We start from the raw sequence: 19,259 nt of genomic DNA, 5'->3' as shown, positions 1-19,259 counted from the left end.
GCAGAAAATAAGACTCCAGGAATTGATACATAACCAATTGAAATGTTTCAACAAGCTGATGAAGCACTGGAAGCACTCACTTGACTATACTAGGAATTTGGAAGGCAACTACCTGGCCAACTGACGAAGAGATCCATATTTGCACCTATTCCCCCAAAAGGTTACCCAACAGAATGCACAAATAACAGAACAAAATCATCGATATTGTAAGTATAATTTTTCTGAAGATCATCCGGCAATGTTTGCAGAAAGACATTGACCAAGAGCTACCAGAAATTCAGGCTATTTTCAGAACGGAACATGAATCAAGGGATAGTATTACTTATTATGTTAGATGGATCTTGGCTGAAAGCAGAGAATTCCAGAAATGTTTACTTGTGTTTTATTGACTATGACAAGGCATTCAACTGTGTGGGCTATAACAAACTATGGATAGCCTTGATAAGAATGGGGATTCCAGAACACTTCATTGTGCTCATGCAAACCATGTACAAAGATCACGAGACAGTTGTGCACACAGAGCAAGGGGATACTGCATGGTTTAAAATCAAGAAGGTTGTGTGTCAGGGTTGTATCCTCTCGCCATACATGTTCAGTCTGTCTTCTGAGCAAATCATCAGAGAAGCCGGTTTATATGAAGGAGAGTGCAGTATCAGGATTCAAAGAGGACTTATGCAGATGACATAACCTTGCGTGCTGAAAACGAGGAGAACTTGAACACTTGTTGATGAAGATCAAGTATTCACGCCTTCAGTGTGGATTAAGACTCAATGTAAAGAAGACCAAAATCCTCACAACTGGACCAACAGGTGACATCATGACAAGTGGAGAAAAGGTTGAAGTTGTCAAAGATTTCATCTTGTTGGATCCACAATAAAGTGCCTGAAGCAGCAGTCAAGAGTTATCAAAGGACACATTGCATTAGGTAAATCTACTGCACAACTTCTTTAAATGTTGAAAAGCATGGATGTTAGTTTAAGGATTAATAGGAGCCTGACCCAGTCGCCTCATATGCATGTGAAAGTTGCACACTGAATAAGGAAGACCGAAGAAAAATCTATGCAAGGGAATTATGTTGCTCGAGAAGAATATTGAAAGTACTAAGGCCTGCAAAAAGAATCAATCAATCTGCCTTAGATGAAGTACAGTCAGAAAGCTGTTTAGAAGCAAAAATGGCAAGACTTCTCCTCACCTGGTTTGGACATCTTATCAGGAGAAACTTTTCTCTGGAAAAGGACATCTTTCTTAATACAGGAGAGCAGCAATGAACAAGAAGAAAGTCCTGGACGAGATGGATTTACACTGTGGTGACGACAATGGCTCAGGCAGAGGAATGATTGTGAGGGTGGCACAGGTGCATAAGGTCACTATGGCTTGGAACCAACTCAGTGGCATCTAACAACAACAACATATGCAAAGCATATATTTTTATATTTACATATATTTACATTTGTGTGAAAACCCACTATCATCACGTCAATTCTGACACATCCCAGGCTGTATATCTCTGAGGAGCATACCATCTCAACTTTCTCTGGCAAAGCAGCTGGTATGTTTGAACCGCTGACCATGCGGTTAACAGTCCTCATGTATTGTACTCAGTGTAACTAATTTAACTTCCTGCCATAGAGTTGGTTCAGACTGAGGACAACCCACAAGGGCCGGATAGAACTGCCCTTGTGGGTTTCTTAGATGTAACTCTTTATGGGAGTAGAAAGCTCTTTCTTTCTTCCAGGGAGTAGCTGGTGGTTTCAAATGACTGAACTTAGCAGTCCATTGAGTAGCCACTGCACTATCAGCGCTGCCTTCACTCAGCTTGGGAGCAGAACAGAAATACGTTGTGATGAGGTTTAGACAGGTAAACAAAGGAGGCTTGACAACTTTTAGTTGTAACCATTGTAAGGTGGAGGTAGAAAAACAAATCTATCACATATCTAGCTCATATATTCTTTGTCTTTAATTTTTCCAACCGCCTTGTATTTATCTGAATTATATGAGGCAAGCTGTTATAGGTAAATTTTAACTAATCTTTGAAAGTTTAAAAAAATCAATTAAAATGTAAAATGTTAGTAGGATGAAAGTCATGTTTTTCACATCGAAGTTTATGTTTGGGTAGAAATTTGGCTACTTGGGCTATCACATTTATCTTCAGTTGCGAAGTCTTGGAAGCAGAACCTGTTCAGTAAGAATAAGCAAACAGACAAATAAAATCAATAGTAACCAATCAATCACACAAGCAAGGAAGCATGCAAGCTCTGTTTTGAACCTTAGTTCAGAACATCAATCCCAAGCCATAAGGTATTGTGAGCTACATCATAGTTGATGATAAAAGGCATACAAGGCAAAGAAAACTATTACATAATTCTGTTCATAGCGTGCCTTTGTGTAAAAGGGCCACTAGGTGCATCTTCATTTTCATAAAATAGATATGTATCTGCTATAGTATGTATCTTCAAATGATAGAATGACAATGTAAGTTTTGAGGAAGTTTGTGATGTAGTTTTGCTGAAATTGTCTAACATGAATTCATTTCTGTTGAAACCTTTTTGTTATCATTCCTGTAATAATATAATTAGATTGTTATTGGCAGAGGTGGGGGATTTATAGTTTTCTAGAGAGTGCGAATGGTATCTGCATGTATCTAAAAGAGAAATTCATGTCAAGAGAATGGCCCGTTCAGCTGCACAGCAGACAGGTCTAGTCCATCTCAAGTCCATGGGTCAGATGATAAGTTGGAGGTCCTTCTTGACCCCTGAAGCTGCCAGGCCCACAAACCAGGAAGCAGGAGGACAAAACAAGAAGCAGCATCAGCAGCAAGACCAAGGTGGACTCCAAGGTTGTCAAGTGAATCCAAGGTCATCAGGCAACATGGCAGGCTACTAACAGCTTCCTGGTTTGGCAAACCACATAATGGGCCACCTACCCAAGTCCCAAGAAATCAGATGCAGGATCCAGGCCTGAAAGAAGAAGAGACAGAGCAAGTTCTCCACAGCCTCTACCTACAGATAGGAAGTAGATCATATCCCCAAGGCGACCTCATCAAGCTGAGTCAGGGACTGCACTCCACCTTATCCTTATGGTATCATTGACATGATGTTAGGTCACATTATGGGAGAGACCTCACTGCCAAACTACTGAGAATGCTAGCTCAGCCAAGTTGACACAAAATCTAATCACCGTACTATATATTAGTTTGATTTGTAATTGCTTGTTTTCTTGCTTACATGGAAATTTCTGCAAGAGATGTGATAATATCTCTTCAGTCTTTTGTAAAGAGATATTTCTTCTAGTCTGCTGACTAGAGAAACAAATCCAACTGCCTACGTAGTTGATAAAATTCTACCTCTAAACTACATACTCTTTGAGTAAGACTGATTAAAAGTAGGCAATTTTCAACTTCTGAAATTGTTCCAGCCTGCCTCATGGGGATGGGGTTATAACCAGTGATGATTGTATGCAGTCATTCCTCATTATACAAAATTGAGTAGGATTTAATCAGCTCAATAGTTACATTGTGCCACTTATTATATATTTATGTTATAAATAAAGACATGGTGAATAAATATTAGCAAACACACTATCAGGTAAACAAAGTCACTAAGGTTGGTGTCTCGTAATGTAGTAATGTCTGGTGTTATCTTACTACACCTATCCTGTCTCAGCTCTACTTACAGACCATACAGAATTCTTAGTAATGTTTGTTATCCATATTAATCATTGAATATTTTGTGATGAATATGGATATACCACTCTTAACTGTAATATTTCTTATATCATGTGAATATGAACACCAAAATTATGTTTTAAGTTATTCTACATTGAATTGTTGTACGGTCATTAGTAACTGAGTAGCCCCTTCTGTTCCTTTAATTACTACTTCATTCTCAGAGATATTCTTTACATAGATTCATAATAACTGCTTACCACAATATTGTAGCTAAAACTCCTGAAGACTTGATAAAACAACAACTGCAACTAAACAACCAAAACCACACCGAATTCATTTCCATCAAATCCATGCTGACTCATGGTGACCTTATAGGACACGGTAGACCGCCCCTGTGGGATTCTGAGACCGTACCTCTCTATGGGTGTAGCAAGACCCGCCCCAAACCACTGGTGGTTTGCAAGTCATGGGAACGTCAAGGTCAGCAGCCCAAAGTGCCGCCCACTGCACCACCAGAGCTCCTTGACAAAAGCAATAGCCTCCGTCTGCACTGCAGACAGGAAACTACCTTGTGGTTTGAATCCGGCTATGCATGAAACGGACTTGTGGTACCTATCAACAAACAACGTAATTGGATAACAATGACAGCTCTGACCAGAGCACCTTGAAACCCCCACTGTCCTGGAGTCGATTCTGACTCTTAGCAACCCTGTAGGACAGAGTAAAACTACTCTGTAGGGTTTCTGAGGTTGTAAGTCTTCAGCAGCAGATGGCGTCATTTTTTCCCAAACTGCAGTTTGTGGATTCAAAGCATTGATCTTTTCATTAACAGCCTAATAATGCTCAATCCGCTCTGCTATCAGGGCTCCTGAAGTGCATTTGGAAGTGTACAAATGATAATACAGTTTTAGCTTTGTAGACATATTGATACTTGTAAGTTATTGTGCTAGTCAGGGTTGACTAGAGAAATAAATCCAGAGGCACTCATATGGGTATAGAGAACTCTATATCAAAGGGTAATTGTATATTCAGAAAACATCCCAGCCCAGTCCAGATCAATTCCATAAGTCTGATATCAATTAGCCCACATGCCCAATACCAGTCTATAATTTCCTCTTCAGAATCACACAACACATGCAATGACGCCGAATGTAGGAAGATCATGAGTCAGTGGGTGGAAAGTCTTGTGGATCCAGTGGCGGTGGAAGCATCTTAATGCTGGTGTGGGTCTCCATGTGGCTCCTCCAGCTCCAGGGCTCTAGTTCCATCCGGGATCTCTATGTGGCTTGTCAGCAGGAAGTGTGTGTGCCCCACCTCCTGGGAGGAAGATAGGAGTTCCCAGAATCTTCAGGAGAAGACCATGCCCACACAGAGGCCTCATTGGCTGTGACCTGATTGACATGCTAGACTCCACCCATTCGCAAATTGACAGATTATGTAACCACCACAGCTTTGTTTAACAAGACATGCCTTTGTTTTTTTAACTCACTACAAGAATATTTTGATAAAATTAATAAATATCTGCTGTACTACTCTATAAACATTTTACAGACAGACTTGGTGTCACTCTGTGTCAGTATGGTTTGCAGCCCACACACTCTCCCAGGGGGGTGCCAATGTGTCAAGTAATAGTCATGATTCTTTGGCACAGTAGTTAAGTGGATGCTAACCCAAAGATCAGGAGTTCAAACCTTCTTTTTGGGAGAAAGTTGCAGCAGTATGTATGCATAAGTTTGACAATGTTTAAAGCCTATGGGGCATTTCTACTCTGTCCTATAGGTTCAATATGAGTCAGAATCAACTCAATGGCAATGGGTTATTATAAAGGATAATTTGAAGTTTACACAAACTTTTGTATTTTCAGCTTTGCAAGTTTATTAACAAGTTAGTGATAATGATCTTAAGCCTTAAAAGACTTCCATTTGAACAAGTAGTTCATTACTGATGGCAGTGACTGAGGAAACCTGAACTGAATTAAGTGGGATTTATATTAAAAGATACCTATATGCATATAAGGAGCCCTTGTGGCATATGGGCTGGTAACTGCAAGATCACTAGTTCAAAACTACCATCCACTTTACAGGAGAAAGATGAGAATTTCTACTTCCATAAAGAGGTATTGTCTCAGAAACATAGGAGGAGTTCTACTCTGTTCTGTAAGGTTGCTATGAGGCAGAATCCTCGACTTGCTGACAGTGAACATGTTGGGAGGTTGTTTATGTACATGCAGCACTCAAATTTCACTTTGTAATGGTAACTGGTCCATCTAGCTATTTCTGAACTTGCACATTTTATTTGTAAGAAAAATATGACTTTTAAATTAGGTAATTATTATGTCATAAAGATATCTAACTATATGTTATTGCTAAAACCAGCATTGTGATGAACAAAATTGAGTATTTACAGGCTAATGATAGGGTGTTGGCTTTGGCCTAAAAAAAATTAATGTTTTAGTGATTTCAGGAAGTCATTTAATTAAGGAATAAACCATTCTCAATTCCTGTCAATTTTTCTACCTTGAAAGTTACAGTCTCAGACACTCACAGAGGCAGCTCTACCACGCCCCATAGCGTCACTACAGTTGACATTGACTCGGTAGCAGTGAGTTTGGATTTGGGTGTGATTCACCTTCACAGACTCATGTATTGTATCTTACATATGAATCATTCCTCACTTAGGGTTTCATAAATGCCAGGGAAATTAATCTGTTTTATTTCACTGGAAAGGCCTGGCCATCCGCTTCAAAATATCAGCCATTGAAAGCCCTATGGAGTCCAGTTTTAGTTTGAGACACGTGAGGTCACAATGAATCAGAATGATCTCACAAGTAGTTTGGTTCTTTGTTTTATTCTGTGGGTTGTTGTTGTTACTTCTCTTTGTTTTAGTTGCAAGAATAGCAGTAGTGATTTTTCATAGTAGACGGTAATCATCCTAGAACTTCTGCTCAACCTTTATAGCGTTTAATAGTAAAGATATGACTAGTCCACAAATGTGTCCATAGCAGATTGTACATGCCATCATACTTATTTGGTACTGAATTTACATGTATACCTTTACCGATTGGTGAAAAAGTAACTTGGGCTGGCAAATCTTAACATTTTTTTTGAGTTTGGATAGGAGACAGATCCTATACTCTCCTTTTCACTCTAAATTGTCTCTGCTTTCCATTAAAAGTTGGATAATTCTATTTCCCATGGAGACATTGGGTTGGACTTTTTAAAGGAAAATAGCAATCTGAAGAGGCTTTCTTTAGATTATCTTTTACTTGGCTTTTAAAAAGCATGATTTTGTCATTGTCGTATTGTTCATTTGTTTCCTGTATACTGTTAATATACTCCCATCCAAATTTGATCTCCAATTTAGGAGTCACTATTTGGGAACTGATGACCTTTGGAGGAAAGCCCTACGATGGAATTCCAACTCGAGAAATCCCTGATTTATTAGAAAAAGGAGAACGTTTGCCTCAACCTCCCATCTGCACCATCGACGTTTACATGGTCATGGTCAAATGTAAGACAGCAAGATATTTTTATCATAACCACCACCATTCAGAGTCAAATAATAGTGTAAATCAGTCTACCTGTATTAAGTCTCTCTGTATTTAAAAATATTGATAATAGTTCATAATTATATCAAGAGTAGTGATATTACTAATAGCATACTTCATATTATGAAGTAAAAATCATAAGAGTTTTACTTCTCATTCATTTCATTTTGTTTCTTATAATCTCCAGGACAACAACATTGTCTGCCCACAAAGGGAAGAATTAGTCACAATTATGCTATAAGATACCAATCTAATTAAGTGATCTAAGCATAAAGAAAAGAAACATAAAATTGATAGTTTATAAAAAAATGGATTCACTGGAAATCTGGTGATCAGTTTTAGTTAGCAAGAAAGTAGTGGGATGGGGTGAGGTTTGAACCCAGCAAATGAACCTAAAAGCTTATTAATGTGTAATTTTCTTTTCAAATTTAATCATTTGTTGACATTTGATGCTTACTTTTCTTTTCCTTTTCTATGCCCCAGAAACATATGTATTATAAATGTGTTTTGAAAGCCTAGAACCTAATTTAAATAGAATTAGAGAAGTCTCTGGAGTTTCTGACTTAATTTAAGTGAGATTAACAGGCAGCAATCTCTCTTGTATAATCTGGGTTTTTCCCCTTTTGATTTATACTGCGTTAGCAAAGAAACAACCTTGTGAAGGTGAATAAGCAGCTTATTAATATGAGACTTTGGACCCAGGTCTATTCAGATTTATATTCATCACATGGTTGATGCCTTCTGACAGGGAGGGAAGAAATAAGAAATAAGGTCAGAATGCCCTTTCCTCTAAGCCTAGTTGTGTTTACTCAACATTTAGTTAGACACTGATAAGTTCACCATGAGGCTAACCTTTTGTGGCTGGTTCCAGCAATGCCCCAAACACCCTTTTCTGCATCTGTATAAGCAGTTTTTAAAAAGTGGATGCAGTACCTATCATGAACAGAACTAGCATAGAACATCTGAGCTTGGTAGGAGAGGGGGAAAGGTGATATTCTGGCTCATACAATGACACCCAAACCCTGCCCAGAACTGTTGTGAACAGGGGACTCCCAGGAAAGGAATACCCCTGGTAACGTGGATCAAGGAGTTGGTAGACATCTATGAAAGAAAAGGAAATCAGGGATTAAAAAACCACGTGTTATATAATGTGCATGTAAGAAAAAGCTTCATTTATATAGTTTGATGACTAGCCAACCTTCTTATTTATCTGATAGGGTCATACCCGCTTTGTGAAGGTGGCCATTGGCAAGAACACTTGGTGCTTTTATCAGCCTTCAGTTCAGCTAAACAGAGCTGGGAGGATAAGATCCATTTTATCAGGACTCTGTGCTAACCAATGCGGTGTGAGGGAGAGGGCGGTACTAGATAAGCTAATGGCTGTTGCTGAGCAAACATTACTGATCACTGTACACTAGCTTTATTCTCCTGCCTTTTTCCCCCCTTGGTGGGAAACATCCCAAAGGGTGCAATGTTATCATCTTTTACCATTTAGACTGTATTTTCATAAAGTTTAAATCTCCTGTCTTTTTAAAATGATAGACATGTTGACTCCTTTGTGTGTGAATCTCTAGGTTGGATGATTGATGCTGACAGCAGACCTAAATTCAAAGAACTGGCCGCTGAATTTTCCAGGATGGCTCGAGACCCTCAAAGATACCTAGTTATTCAGGTTAGTGCCTTTCACTTATGTTTTTTAAACTGCCCCGAAGACAAACATATTACACAATGTGAATAACATCTAGGGTTTGAATTGCAAAACTCATGACTAGTTTTACTGTGGTAGTTGGACAGAATGGCAGTGTAAATGTTCATTGGGAGTCACACTACCTCTTAAACCTGTCCCCTTGGTGTGCAAGCAACTCTGCTATTGAACAGCCAGGTGACAGTGATTGTCCATGTGCACAAAGTAGCATGGATCAAATGCTCCTTCTAGTGTTCTGCTTTTTCTTAATATTCTGTATCATTCCTTAACATGCTCATCCTTTCCTAGAGTCAAGGAAAGAGGCATTTTTGTTTTGTTTTTCTCATTCTTAAATATGGTGAATTAAGCATTAACATATTCACATTTTAATGTCCTACAAAGATGTTTTAAATTATGTTTTTTCTTTGGGAGATATGTAGTATCCAAGTAATAACTCAAATACAAATAAAATGATGTGCACATGAATCAAATAACAGACCAAACTATATTTTATATTAATCGCTAGAAAAATAGGTTTTGATACATTAGAATTATAATATTTTTCTCTGGATTACTTTTAAACACACCATAAATTAATGGACCAAAGACTGTATTGAATGGTGTTTCTTCACTAGGAACAAATGAACATTTATCTTCACATCAATAAGCCAACATGAATATTAAAATTGAATCTTAGAGGAGAAAATCTTTATGATTTTCTATTATTTTAACCCGTTGGTTTTCATAGACATTGAACAAAAGGTAGAGTTAAGTAACAGACATGGTGAGAAAGAGCACAACCAGAGTCCAGGTGCCTTCTCCCTCCACAGCAGTGCTTTCCCATTTGTGGGGTGATTTTAAAAGTCAGTACTTTGACAATATACACATTATGCAAAAGACCAAATTATGAAAAGTGTGTGTCCTGGCTACTCTATGCTGATAATCCAAACAAGTGTACCTACAATAAATTTGAGATTGTTAAATTGACTGCCCCATATTAATTACTCTTCAAGTCATAACACCCATGCTATATTGTCATGGAGATTATCTCAGATCCTAAAAGGATGTTTTCCCTCAAAACATACTTCCGAAAACCCAAAACCAAATTCATGGCCAGCAAGTCAATTCCAACTCATGGTGACCCCAGAGGACTGGATAGAATGGCTCCCGTGGCTTTCCAAGACTGTAGATATTTGCAAGAATAGAAAGTCTTGTTTCTTTCCTGAGGAGCAGCTTGGGGTTTTGAACTGCTGACGTTGGAGTTAGCAGCCCACCTCACATTCAAATTTGTCTCTGTTGGTATTTGGCACATTCTCACTGTAGTTATTTCTCTTATCCTGTCACATCTGCCCTATTACAGTGAGCTATTTTGTGACAGGGTGTATGCTAAAAAAAATCCCACATTAAAAAAAATAAATACATATTTCAGCCATTTGTTTCAGTATTATATGGATGCTCTCCAAAAACCACATATTTAAAATGAAGGGAAGAATCACAATGTCGTATTGACTTTGGTTTATTTGTTTGCTGGGTGGTCCTTTAGGGTGATGACCGCATGAAGCTTCCTAGTCCAAATGACAGCAAGTTCTTCCAGAATCTACTAGACGAAGAGGATTTGGAAGACATGATGGATGCTGAGGAGTACCTGGTCCCTCAGGCCTTCAACATCCCTCCTCCCATCTATACTTCCAGAGCCAGAATTGATTCAAACAGGGTAAGAAGTCATCAGATACACATACCTTATTATGTCTGAGAAGTAAAAGCATAAGTAGAAGTCATACAATTGTAGATAATTAGCTCAAATCACTATCATTTTTTAATAAGTTTATCATTCCTATTAGAAATCCGCTCACTTTGCCATGTATCATACATGTTGGAAGGTAAGTGTGGGCAGTGCCATATGCACTGGGAATTCTCCTCAAGATTTCAAATCAGAGAAATGTTTTCCTCATCTTATGTCAGTTACAACAAGCCTTCCTTTCTTAAACCTAAACTCATCTCAAACGGCTAGGGCTCTCTGTCCGTGTCAGTGAATGAAACTTCTTAGGCAGATTTTCTGTTTCTCCTTCTCAGGAAGGCATTGTAATTGGTTAGTCAAGAGGCCACATGAGTACGACTCTTTTCCATCTACTTAAGAAATGCTAAATATTTTGCGTCCAAATAAAGTCCTAACACAGGTGATTGTGACTCCTTAAGCTAAGCAGTCCTATTGGGAAGGCTGTTGAATCGTTTCTTAGTTGTAAAACTAAGTTGAACATTTTTCAGAAGATCATTTACATTTTATTTGTAATGCTATAGCCATTCTATATAAATACCATTCTGTCTCCCCAAATGTCAAATCTATGATCTTTAAATATATATATAAAATTATTTTATTTGAACTCCTTCATCATCCCTTTGACATGCATTGAGAGTCTCTGCACAGGAGACATTGGTAGGCCCTTTATTTTCAAACATTTCTTACATAGCTCTGGTCTTCAAGAACTTCTCAGACTAGTGAAATAGTCAGATATCGTATCAAAGAACAATAGGATTACTTGCTATATAATCAAGTGTTAGCTGACTGTTCTGGAATGTGGGGGAACAGTAAACTTCAGTCTATAATCCATTCCTTAACAGTGAGAAAATTTACCACAAAGCATAACCTTTCCTAAAAGGGGCTCTTTTGCCTTCGTCTCCTCCTCCCCCGGAAGGACATTGTCATACGGAGTACAACAGCATCCAGGGTCTCCTGGCCATAAAAACTTACAACTTTCTCACCAGTTTGTAACGTGAAGTTACTGGCAGCAATAATGAAGGAAAGCTCTGCCCTTACCGTGTGTCGATGCCTGTAAAATAATTCATTTAATCCTTCTGACAACTCTATGGGGTTCTATTATTATCATCTCATCTGACAATAGAAGAAACTCAGCCACTGAGGAGTTAGGTGACTTACCTGGGGAGGAATATTCCAATATGTGCAGTCTGTGTCTAATGCACTACATGAGTGTTTCGTGATTATTGGAATATGTTATTTCCATGATATGATTTTTGTTCTTCACAGCAACCTCAAGGTCTGTGAGGACCGTTGTTTAGACTATTATACAGATAAATCTCCCATAAAATATACTTCTTCCTTTTTACTGACCCACACTCATTTGGACAATTTTGAAATTGAATTGGGACAAAAACAGCTGAAAATCATTAAGATTATTTTCAAGGAAAATAAGGACTCAAGTAATATTTCTTTTTTACAAAAACTGTGTTTCCTAATGGACTAATAGGCTGCAGCACAGATACCGTTGTGTCATCTGCCCAGTGCAGACGAGATAACTAGAAGAATTCCAAATGAAATCACTCATAGAGATGAACTATCAGTCATTCATTTATGCCGGGGCAGAAAGTCTCTAAGGTCTGTAATAGAGACACTTTTTTTTTTTAATCTGAAAAGTTTGCAAAATGATTCAGTGGTACCTAAGGTATTTGTCCTTTTCAGTGGTAAATACATTAATTTTTATTAAAACTGTGAAATTTCAAGAAAATTGATTTATTTCCTAAACTTGAAATGCTATAAAGGCCAAAGGCTTGAATCATCTTCTTTTGTTAAGAATTCTTAAATGCCATCTCTATATTTATTCTAATGTAGCCTCAATAAAGGAAATCCTTAATAAATGTTTGAGTTAATTAAATGGAATGAACAGGACAAGACAAAATCATAGTAGAACTTTTAACTTTACCTTTAGTCCTCATTTCTTATTTCATAAGATTCTGAGATCCATGATATCCATAAATTTCCGTTCATTTTTTTCTCAGACCCTCAAAAAGGAATGGTAGTTAAATACTGTTTTATTTTAAGCATTAAAAGACTTTATTAATTTCCTTATAAAGAACGCTACAATGTTTTGACGTTGTAAACTGACTTTTAAGTAACATTCATCATAACTTCTAATATATACAAATGCTGTTTTCTTTACCCCTTCATTCCAATAGTGATTAAAAAAGCAAAAAATCCAAACTCATTGCTATCTAGTCAATTCTAACTCATAGCAACCCTAGATGATGGAGCAAAAATGCCCCTATGAATTTCTGAAAATATAGTTTTCACAGGAGTAGAAAGCCTCATTTTTCTGCCTTGAAGTGGCTGGTAGTTTCAAACTGCTGAATTTGGGGTTAGCAGTCCTCTCTGTCACCAGGGCTGCTTTCCTACAGGGATAAGTTACAGTATGTTGTAGTCAGAAAATCAGTTACTTTAATTTTAAATTCTATGGCCAAATTATGTGGTAAGGTGGAAAATTAAAGTGAATTTTGATCAGTTGTTTTCTAAGCTATCTAATGTACTCAAATGTATAATGGAAACAAATGAAATAATTCGGTTTCTAAGTATAGGCTCTACTGCTCAGTAGTTGAGTAACTGTAATTAATGTTTTAATTCCTTCATGACTTATTTTCTTCATCTGTAAAATAGATACACTAGTATTCTTGTAATTGTTGGTCAAATCATAGATATCTATTAGGTTCTTTAGCATTATGATTTTTTTCCATGCCAACATTGTAAATAATAATTACTTTCTCTTATGACTTCTCTATCCATTTTCCTTGATGAAATGAAAAACTTATTAATGAAAATATTTCCTGGCAAGTAAATTATTTCTAATTATTTCTGTTGTTATGTTCTAATGGTGGACAAGTTATATGATGCATTTACTTATTTAAAATTCTATATGTCTTTTTAAAAATTATGAATTTAGGACAATAAATGAGTAAAAAACTTACCAATGATGAGTGGCAGAGCGAGATTTCAGACAATCCCTGGACCCCATGGAAGCCATATGTCTAAGAGAACAAAGGGTGGGGGTGGGTAGGGGGACTTTCTTTGGTTCAAGTTGTTGTTAAACTAACACTTTACATTAATGGTAATATGGCAAGCATAAACTAAACTGGAAATCAGGCCGCTCACATTCTAGGACATTTTCATTGCCCGACTCCTGGGGATGGTGGGCCTCTCAGGACAGGACTCTTGCTCCACAGGATTTTCACCCGCTGTTTTTTAAGAAGTCGATCTACAGGTCTTTCTTTCATCAGTGGTGGGCAAACTTATGCCCCACAACCTATAACATTTGTGACATTTTTGTGGTTAACTGCATGAGTAAATTCTGGCTCAGGGTGACCCCAGGTACACAGAGTAGAACTGCTTCATAGAGTTTTCTAGGCTGAGACCTGTCAGAAAGAGATGGCCAGGCCTGCCTGGTTTCTGAGGTGCCTGGGTGCTTTTGAACTAGCAATGCGTCGGTTAGGAGGCTACTGTTTAACCATTTGAGCCATTGAGGGAGCCTTGTGGTATTTCAGTCTTAGCGAAATCACTTAGATTCTTCTCTTAAAACACTCAGTTTATTCAGTTCAATAATGAAGAAATTGAAGCTGATAATTTTTAAGTTCCTTCTATATTTAAAATTACCTCATCAGACAATTTGGCTTTTCAAAATAATTATTATGTTGTATTTCATTTTATTGCATTTTCTCAAAAGAATGTTCTCTTGGAAAATGGGCAAGGGCATTTTAGTTACCTCTGTGCATCCCTTTTATTCCTTATATGGTTAATCTCAAAGAAGAGATTCTGAGGACACATGTTCAGGAAATGTCTCATAGTTACATAATGTAGTGGGAGAGTTGTGATGACAAAACAAGGTTACTCTGGTTGCAATTTACCAAGAATCAATATCAATTCTAAGGACTGCTACCTGATGATAAATTATTCTAGTCTCAGGATAGTGGTTTTACATTTCATCTAAAATATGTCAAGGTTTCCTATACAATATCCTTGCCATCATGCTTGGGCTTATTATTATTTTTTATCTATTCATCCAGACAAAAAACAGCTCTTATTATTATGAGGTTCCATATAACCAGGTACTGTTTGTCTCCACGTTTTCTCCATTTAAATATTTTATTTTAAATAATGTTTTACTTTACTGTAATAGAAGAGTAAATTAGTATATGGAATTCTTCATGACCTATGCTCTGTTCTGGGAAATGAGGGTACAGAATTGGAAGGTGTTCTTGTCTTCAGAGAGGAATGTATATCCTACTTGGCCCAGCTGCCTTCAAGTTGATTCTGCCTCACAGAGACTCGTGTGTCACAGTAGAACTGCATGCGATCGGGTTTTCAATGGCTTATTCTTTAAAAGCAGATCTCCAGGCCTCTCTTCTGAGGCACTTCCAGTTGGATTCAAGATCCCAATTCACTGTGAATTTACTGTTGACACCAATTGAAGAGGTAACCTCCTGAGAGAGAAGTACTACGTGCTCTAGTCCATTGACTTCTTGGAACAATCACATGTTTACTGATTCCACCCTAGAGTCAATATAACTCTTTCCAAATCATTTAGAGGAGGAAATCAAAAGTGGGGAGGGACACTAGATGGCAGAACGTAAACTAAGACCATTGCAAGATGAAAACAATAGATCATTTATGAGGAAAGGGACCACTGAATACAGGGGAGACGCTGAATACAGATTGAACATAAAACTGAAGAGCCCCCTGCTGGTGCAATGGATTCTGACACTCACGGTCCTCTACTACAGAGTCGACCTGTCCCTTGGTTTTCCCAGCTGTAACCCTTATGGAAGCAGGCTGTCCTGCCATTCTCCTATGGTGAAAGGCTGGCCGGTTGTTTCATTTTTATTGTTTTCAGTTATGTAAAGTATCCCTCTCCTTTATTTTCATCAATGGGATATGCTTGAACAATGTGTTTTATTAGGTATTTCCTTCTATGATACATAATGCGATTGTCCTTAATGACTGAAAAAAGGACTTTTGAACATCTGTGCTAGGGATTCATTGGTCATCCCAGTAGGTCAGTTGATTGATGCAGTTCATTGTGCGCTATGAGTGGCACACTTAAAATTCCTCAGAGCTGCAAGCATGATCTTAGTGTGCATCTCATTTGAGTTATAGATCATGCCTACTTCGTAAGTTTAGTTTTTTGTTGTAAGTTTATTGCAATGTAATGATATTTTATACTTAGTTTTGGAACATCAGTGGTTTTATTTTCATGAAGAGTTTTCTTTGCTAGGCATTAAATTTTTTCAAGTATATCAAGTTGCATTTGTTTATTCCTCCAAATACATAGACATTGTAGAGATATCGAAAATGGTTCTGACTTCTGACTTCCCACAAATTTGAGAATGCTCCTCATGCTCAAATGGCTAATTTACATAAAATAAAATATTAGTATTTTTATCTAATACTTTCTTTACTAGGAATTTCTTTACATCTGTATATATTATTTTAGCTACACTACTCCTCGGTAGATTTGTATTTCTTGAAAGACACGATTTTCCCATTGTTATTGTTGCTTTACATCTATCTCTGTGGCTTCCTAAAAATTGTCATGGAGTTTGGGATATTGTTTTCTTGTTAAACATAACGATAAACACCTCTAGAGTCTTCATTTAACCCAATCTTTAGGAAATGCAATGTTAAACTAGTCTTCAATATCTCAAGTAAGGAAGATATATATTTTTTTCTTTCCTTCTCAAATTTTGTCTACATTTGTTAAAAAACACTTTCGATTGATTTCAACGTTTGCTAGCACTGCCTGGTTAAATATAATAAACTGTGGGTAACACTGAGAAGAAGGGGAGTTCCAGAACACGTCATTGTGCTCATTTGAACCCTGTACACGGATCAAGAGGCAGTTGTGTTGATAGAACAAGGTAATACTACATGGTTTATAATCAGGAAAGGTGTGCATCAGGGTTGTAGCCTCTCACCACACTTATTCAATCTGTATGCTGAGAAAATCATCAGAGAATTTGGATTATATGAAGAAGAGTATAGCATCAGGATTGGAGGAAGGCTTATTAGCAACCTGGGATATGCAAATGACACAACCGTGCATGCTGAAAGTGAGGAGAACTTGAAGCACTTGCTGAGGAACATCAGAGGGTGTAACCTTCAGTATGGATCACAAGGAGGACCAAAGTCCTCACAATTGGACCAATAGGGAACATCAGCATAAATGGAGAAAGCGTTGAAGTTGTCAAAGATTTTGTGTTGTTAGGTTCCACAGTCAAAAGTAATAGTCAAGAGATCAAAAGACATATTGCATTAGGTAAATCTGCTGCACAATACCTCTTTAGAGTATTGAAAAGCAGAGATGTTACTTGGAGGACTAAGATGTGCCTGACCCAAGCCATGGTATTCTCCATTGCATCACATGCATGTGAAAGTTGAACATGGAATAAGGACGACTGTAGAAGAATCAATGCATCTGAATTGTGGTGCTGAAGAGAAGTACTTTGGACTGCTAAAAAAGGAAAAACTGATCTGTATTGGAAGAAGTAAGGGCAGAGTGCTCTTTAGAGGCAAGGATGGCAAGACTTCGTCTTACATACTTTGGACATATTGTCAGGAGGGACCAGTCTCTGGAGAAGGGCATCACGTTTGGTAAAGTGGAGAAGCAATGGAAAAGAAGAAGGTCCCAATGAGATGGATGGACACAGTGGCTGCATCAGTGGCCTCAGGCACAGGACCAATTGTGAGGATGCCACAGGGCATCCTCTCTGTTGTGCATAGAGTTTCTTTGGGTCAGAGCTGATTTGACCTAACAACAATATTATATATGTATTCCCTGCCACAAAACTGGAGCAGAAAAAAGTGAGCAACACAGGTCTCTGTACGTATGTTCCACAATCTTGTTTCCACTTGTGCAGCAGACTCTTTCCTTCATCTACAACATGATCTTCTCCCCTCTCTTTTTTCTTTGCCTGAACAGGTGGGTTCTCCTGCAGATACTTATTTCAACTTTTTTTCCTGGATAAACATATTACCTGTGAGTTTTACCCTTGCGCCTTACTAGATAGATCAGTTATAAGTGAATGAGGAGCCCTATTGTAGTAGGAGGTGAGGGCATAAAGAATTATGTGCTGGGAGCGTGTCTAAGACTGGGCAATCTAGAGAAGTAAATCCAGTGGCACTCATTTATGTATAAGAAAGAGCTTTCTATCAAGACATAATTACTGTATATGTGAAAAAGGCATCCCAGCCCAGGCCAACTCAAGTCTGAAAGCAGTCCATAAGTTTCTCTTCAGACTCCAGTAGCCACGTGTAATGATGCAGAATGCAGGAAGATCACAGGGCAGTCGGTGAAGAGGCATGTGGATCCAAGGTCACTGGAAACATGGCAGGGCACTGGCAACTCTCAGGGTCCGGAGCAGAGTCCAAGCAAGCTGGGAGGCAAAGGGGCAGAGCAAGAGGGAGGTTCCCAGTTTTCCCTAGATATAAGAAAGCCACACCCCATGGAGGCATCATCAGACGGTGACCAGATCAACAGGTTGAATTCGCCCCCAACACTTGCATACATATTCAAGTTGATATAAAATGATCTAACTACCATACAGAATACCAGAGCTGGAAAATATCTTAAAGATATTCTACTACAAACCCTTTCATTTTACACGTGTTGTCCTTTGAAATAAATTCTTCTGGGGGGAGGGACAGGTGTCCACATAGTTGGAAATGGGACCGGCCCCTCAGACCTCTCCACTGGTTCCCTACTCCACACCAGCATGTTGGATTCACATCTTGGAGCACTGGGTTGAAGTCTGGTTCCTCTTTTCCTGTGGAGATATAAAAAATACCCTCCCCTTTGGTTGGTTAGTGCCCTGGATTAGTGCCCTGTGCCCCCACTATCCATTTCTTTCTTTCTTTTTTTAAAAATCTATTTATTTATATTCCTTTCCCTGCCTCCTTTTCAGTTGGCTATCATATGTATCCTTGTATTTGGTCTGGTCCCTGCCATACTACCTGGACCTCACCCTAAGAATATTTGTATACAGTAACTTTTTCCCTATGCAACTTTTGCTTTTTTTTTTTTTAATGCTTACCTCAGCAGACTCATGTTGTACTTGTCCTTTTGTGCTTGGCTTACTTCGCTTAGCATGATTTCCTCCAGTTCTTCCCATGTGGCAAGTGCTTCATACGTTCATCACTGCTTTTTAGCGGTTCATAGTACTCCATTGTATGTATGTACCACAGCTTTTTAATCCACTCATCAGTTGATGGAAATTTGGGTTGTTTCCAACTCCTTGCGATTGTGAACTGTACCACAATGAACATATGAGCACAGATATCTGGCCTTGGTTTGTTTCTTGCCTCTTCTGGGGATATGCCCAGTAGGGGGATTGCTGGGTCGTATGGTAACCCAATTTCCATCTGTTTTAGCTATCACCAGATCAATTTCCATAGTGGCTGTACATACCTGCAGGTCCACCAGCAGTGGATAAGCATTCCTATCTCCCCACAGCCCCTACAACACTTGTTGCTTTCTGATTTTTTGAATTGGGCTATCTTTGAGGGTGTTAGGTGGTACCTCATTGTT

At 38.2% G+C, this 19,259-nt stretch overlaps 1 protein-coding gene across 3 annotated transcripts in view; it reads left to right on the top strand.

Annotated features, from left to right (window-relative positions):
• ERBB4 (erb-b2 receptor tyrosine kinase 4) overlaps positions 1 to 19,259 on the top strand; it is a 708,927-nt gene that overhangs the window by 653,013 nt on the left and 36,655 nt on the right. For all 3 annotated transcript variants that reach the window (XM_045295392.1, XM_045295397.1, XM_045295390.1), the window contains 3 exons: positions 7,031 to 7,177; positions 8,789 to 8,886; positions 10,442 to 10,612. In XM_045295392.1, coding sequence (XP_045151327.1) covers positions 7,031 to 7,177; positions 8,789 to 8,886; positions 10,442 to 10,612 — 416 coding nt within the window. The remainder of the gene's footprint in view (positions 1 to 7,030; positions 7,178 to 8,788; positions 8,887 to 10,441; positions 10,613 to 19,259) is intronic.

Source organism: Echinops telfairi, unplaced genomic scaffold, assembly GCF_000313985.2.
Source record: "Echinops telfairi isolate 266 unplaced genomic scaffold, ASM31398v2 ScPeMD7_3;HRSCAF=10, whole genome shotgun sequence".
In the NCBI taxonomy this organism is placed as follows: Eukaryota; Metazoa; Chordata; class Mammalia; order Afrosoricida; family Tenrecidae; genus Echinops; species Echinops telfairi.
Note: the sequence above shows the minus strand (reverse complement) of the source record. Positions and strands in the feature narration are given on the sequence as shown.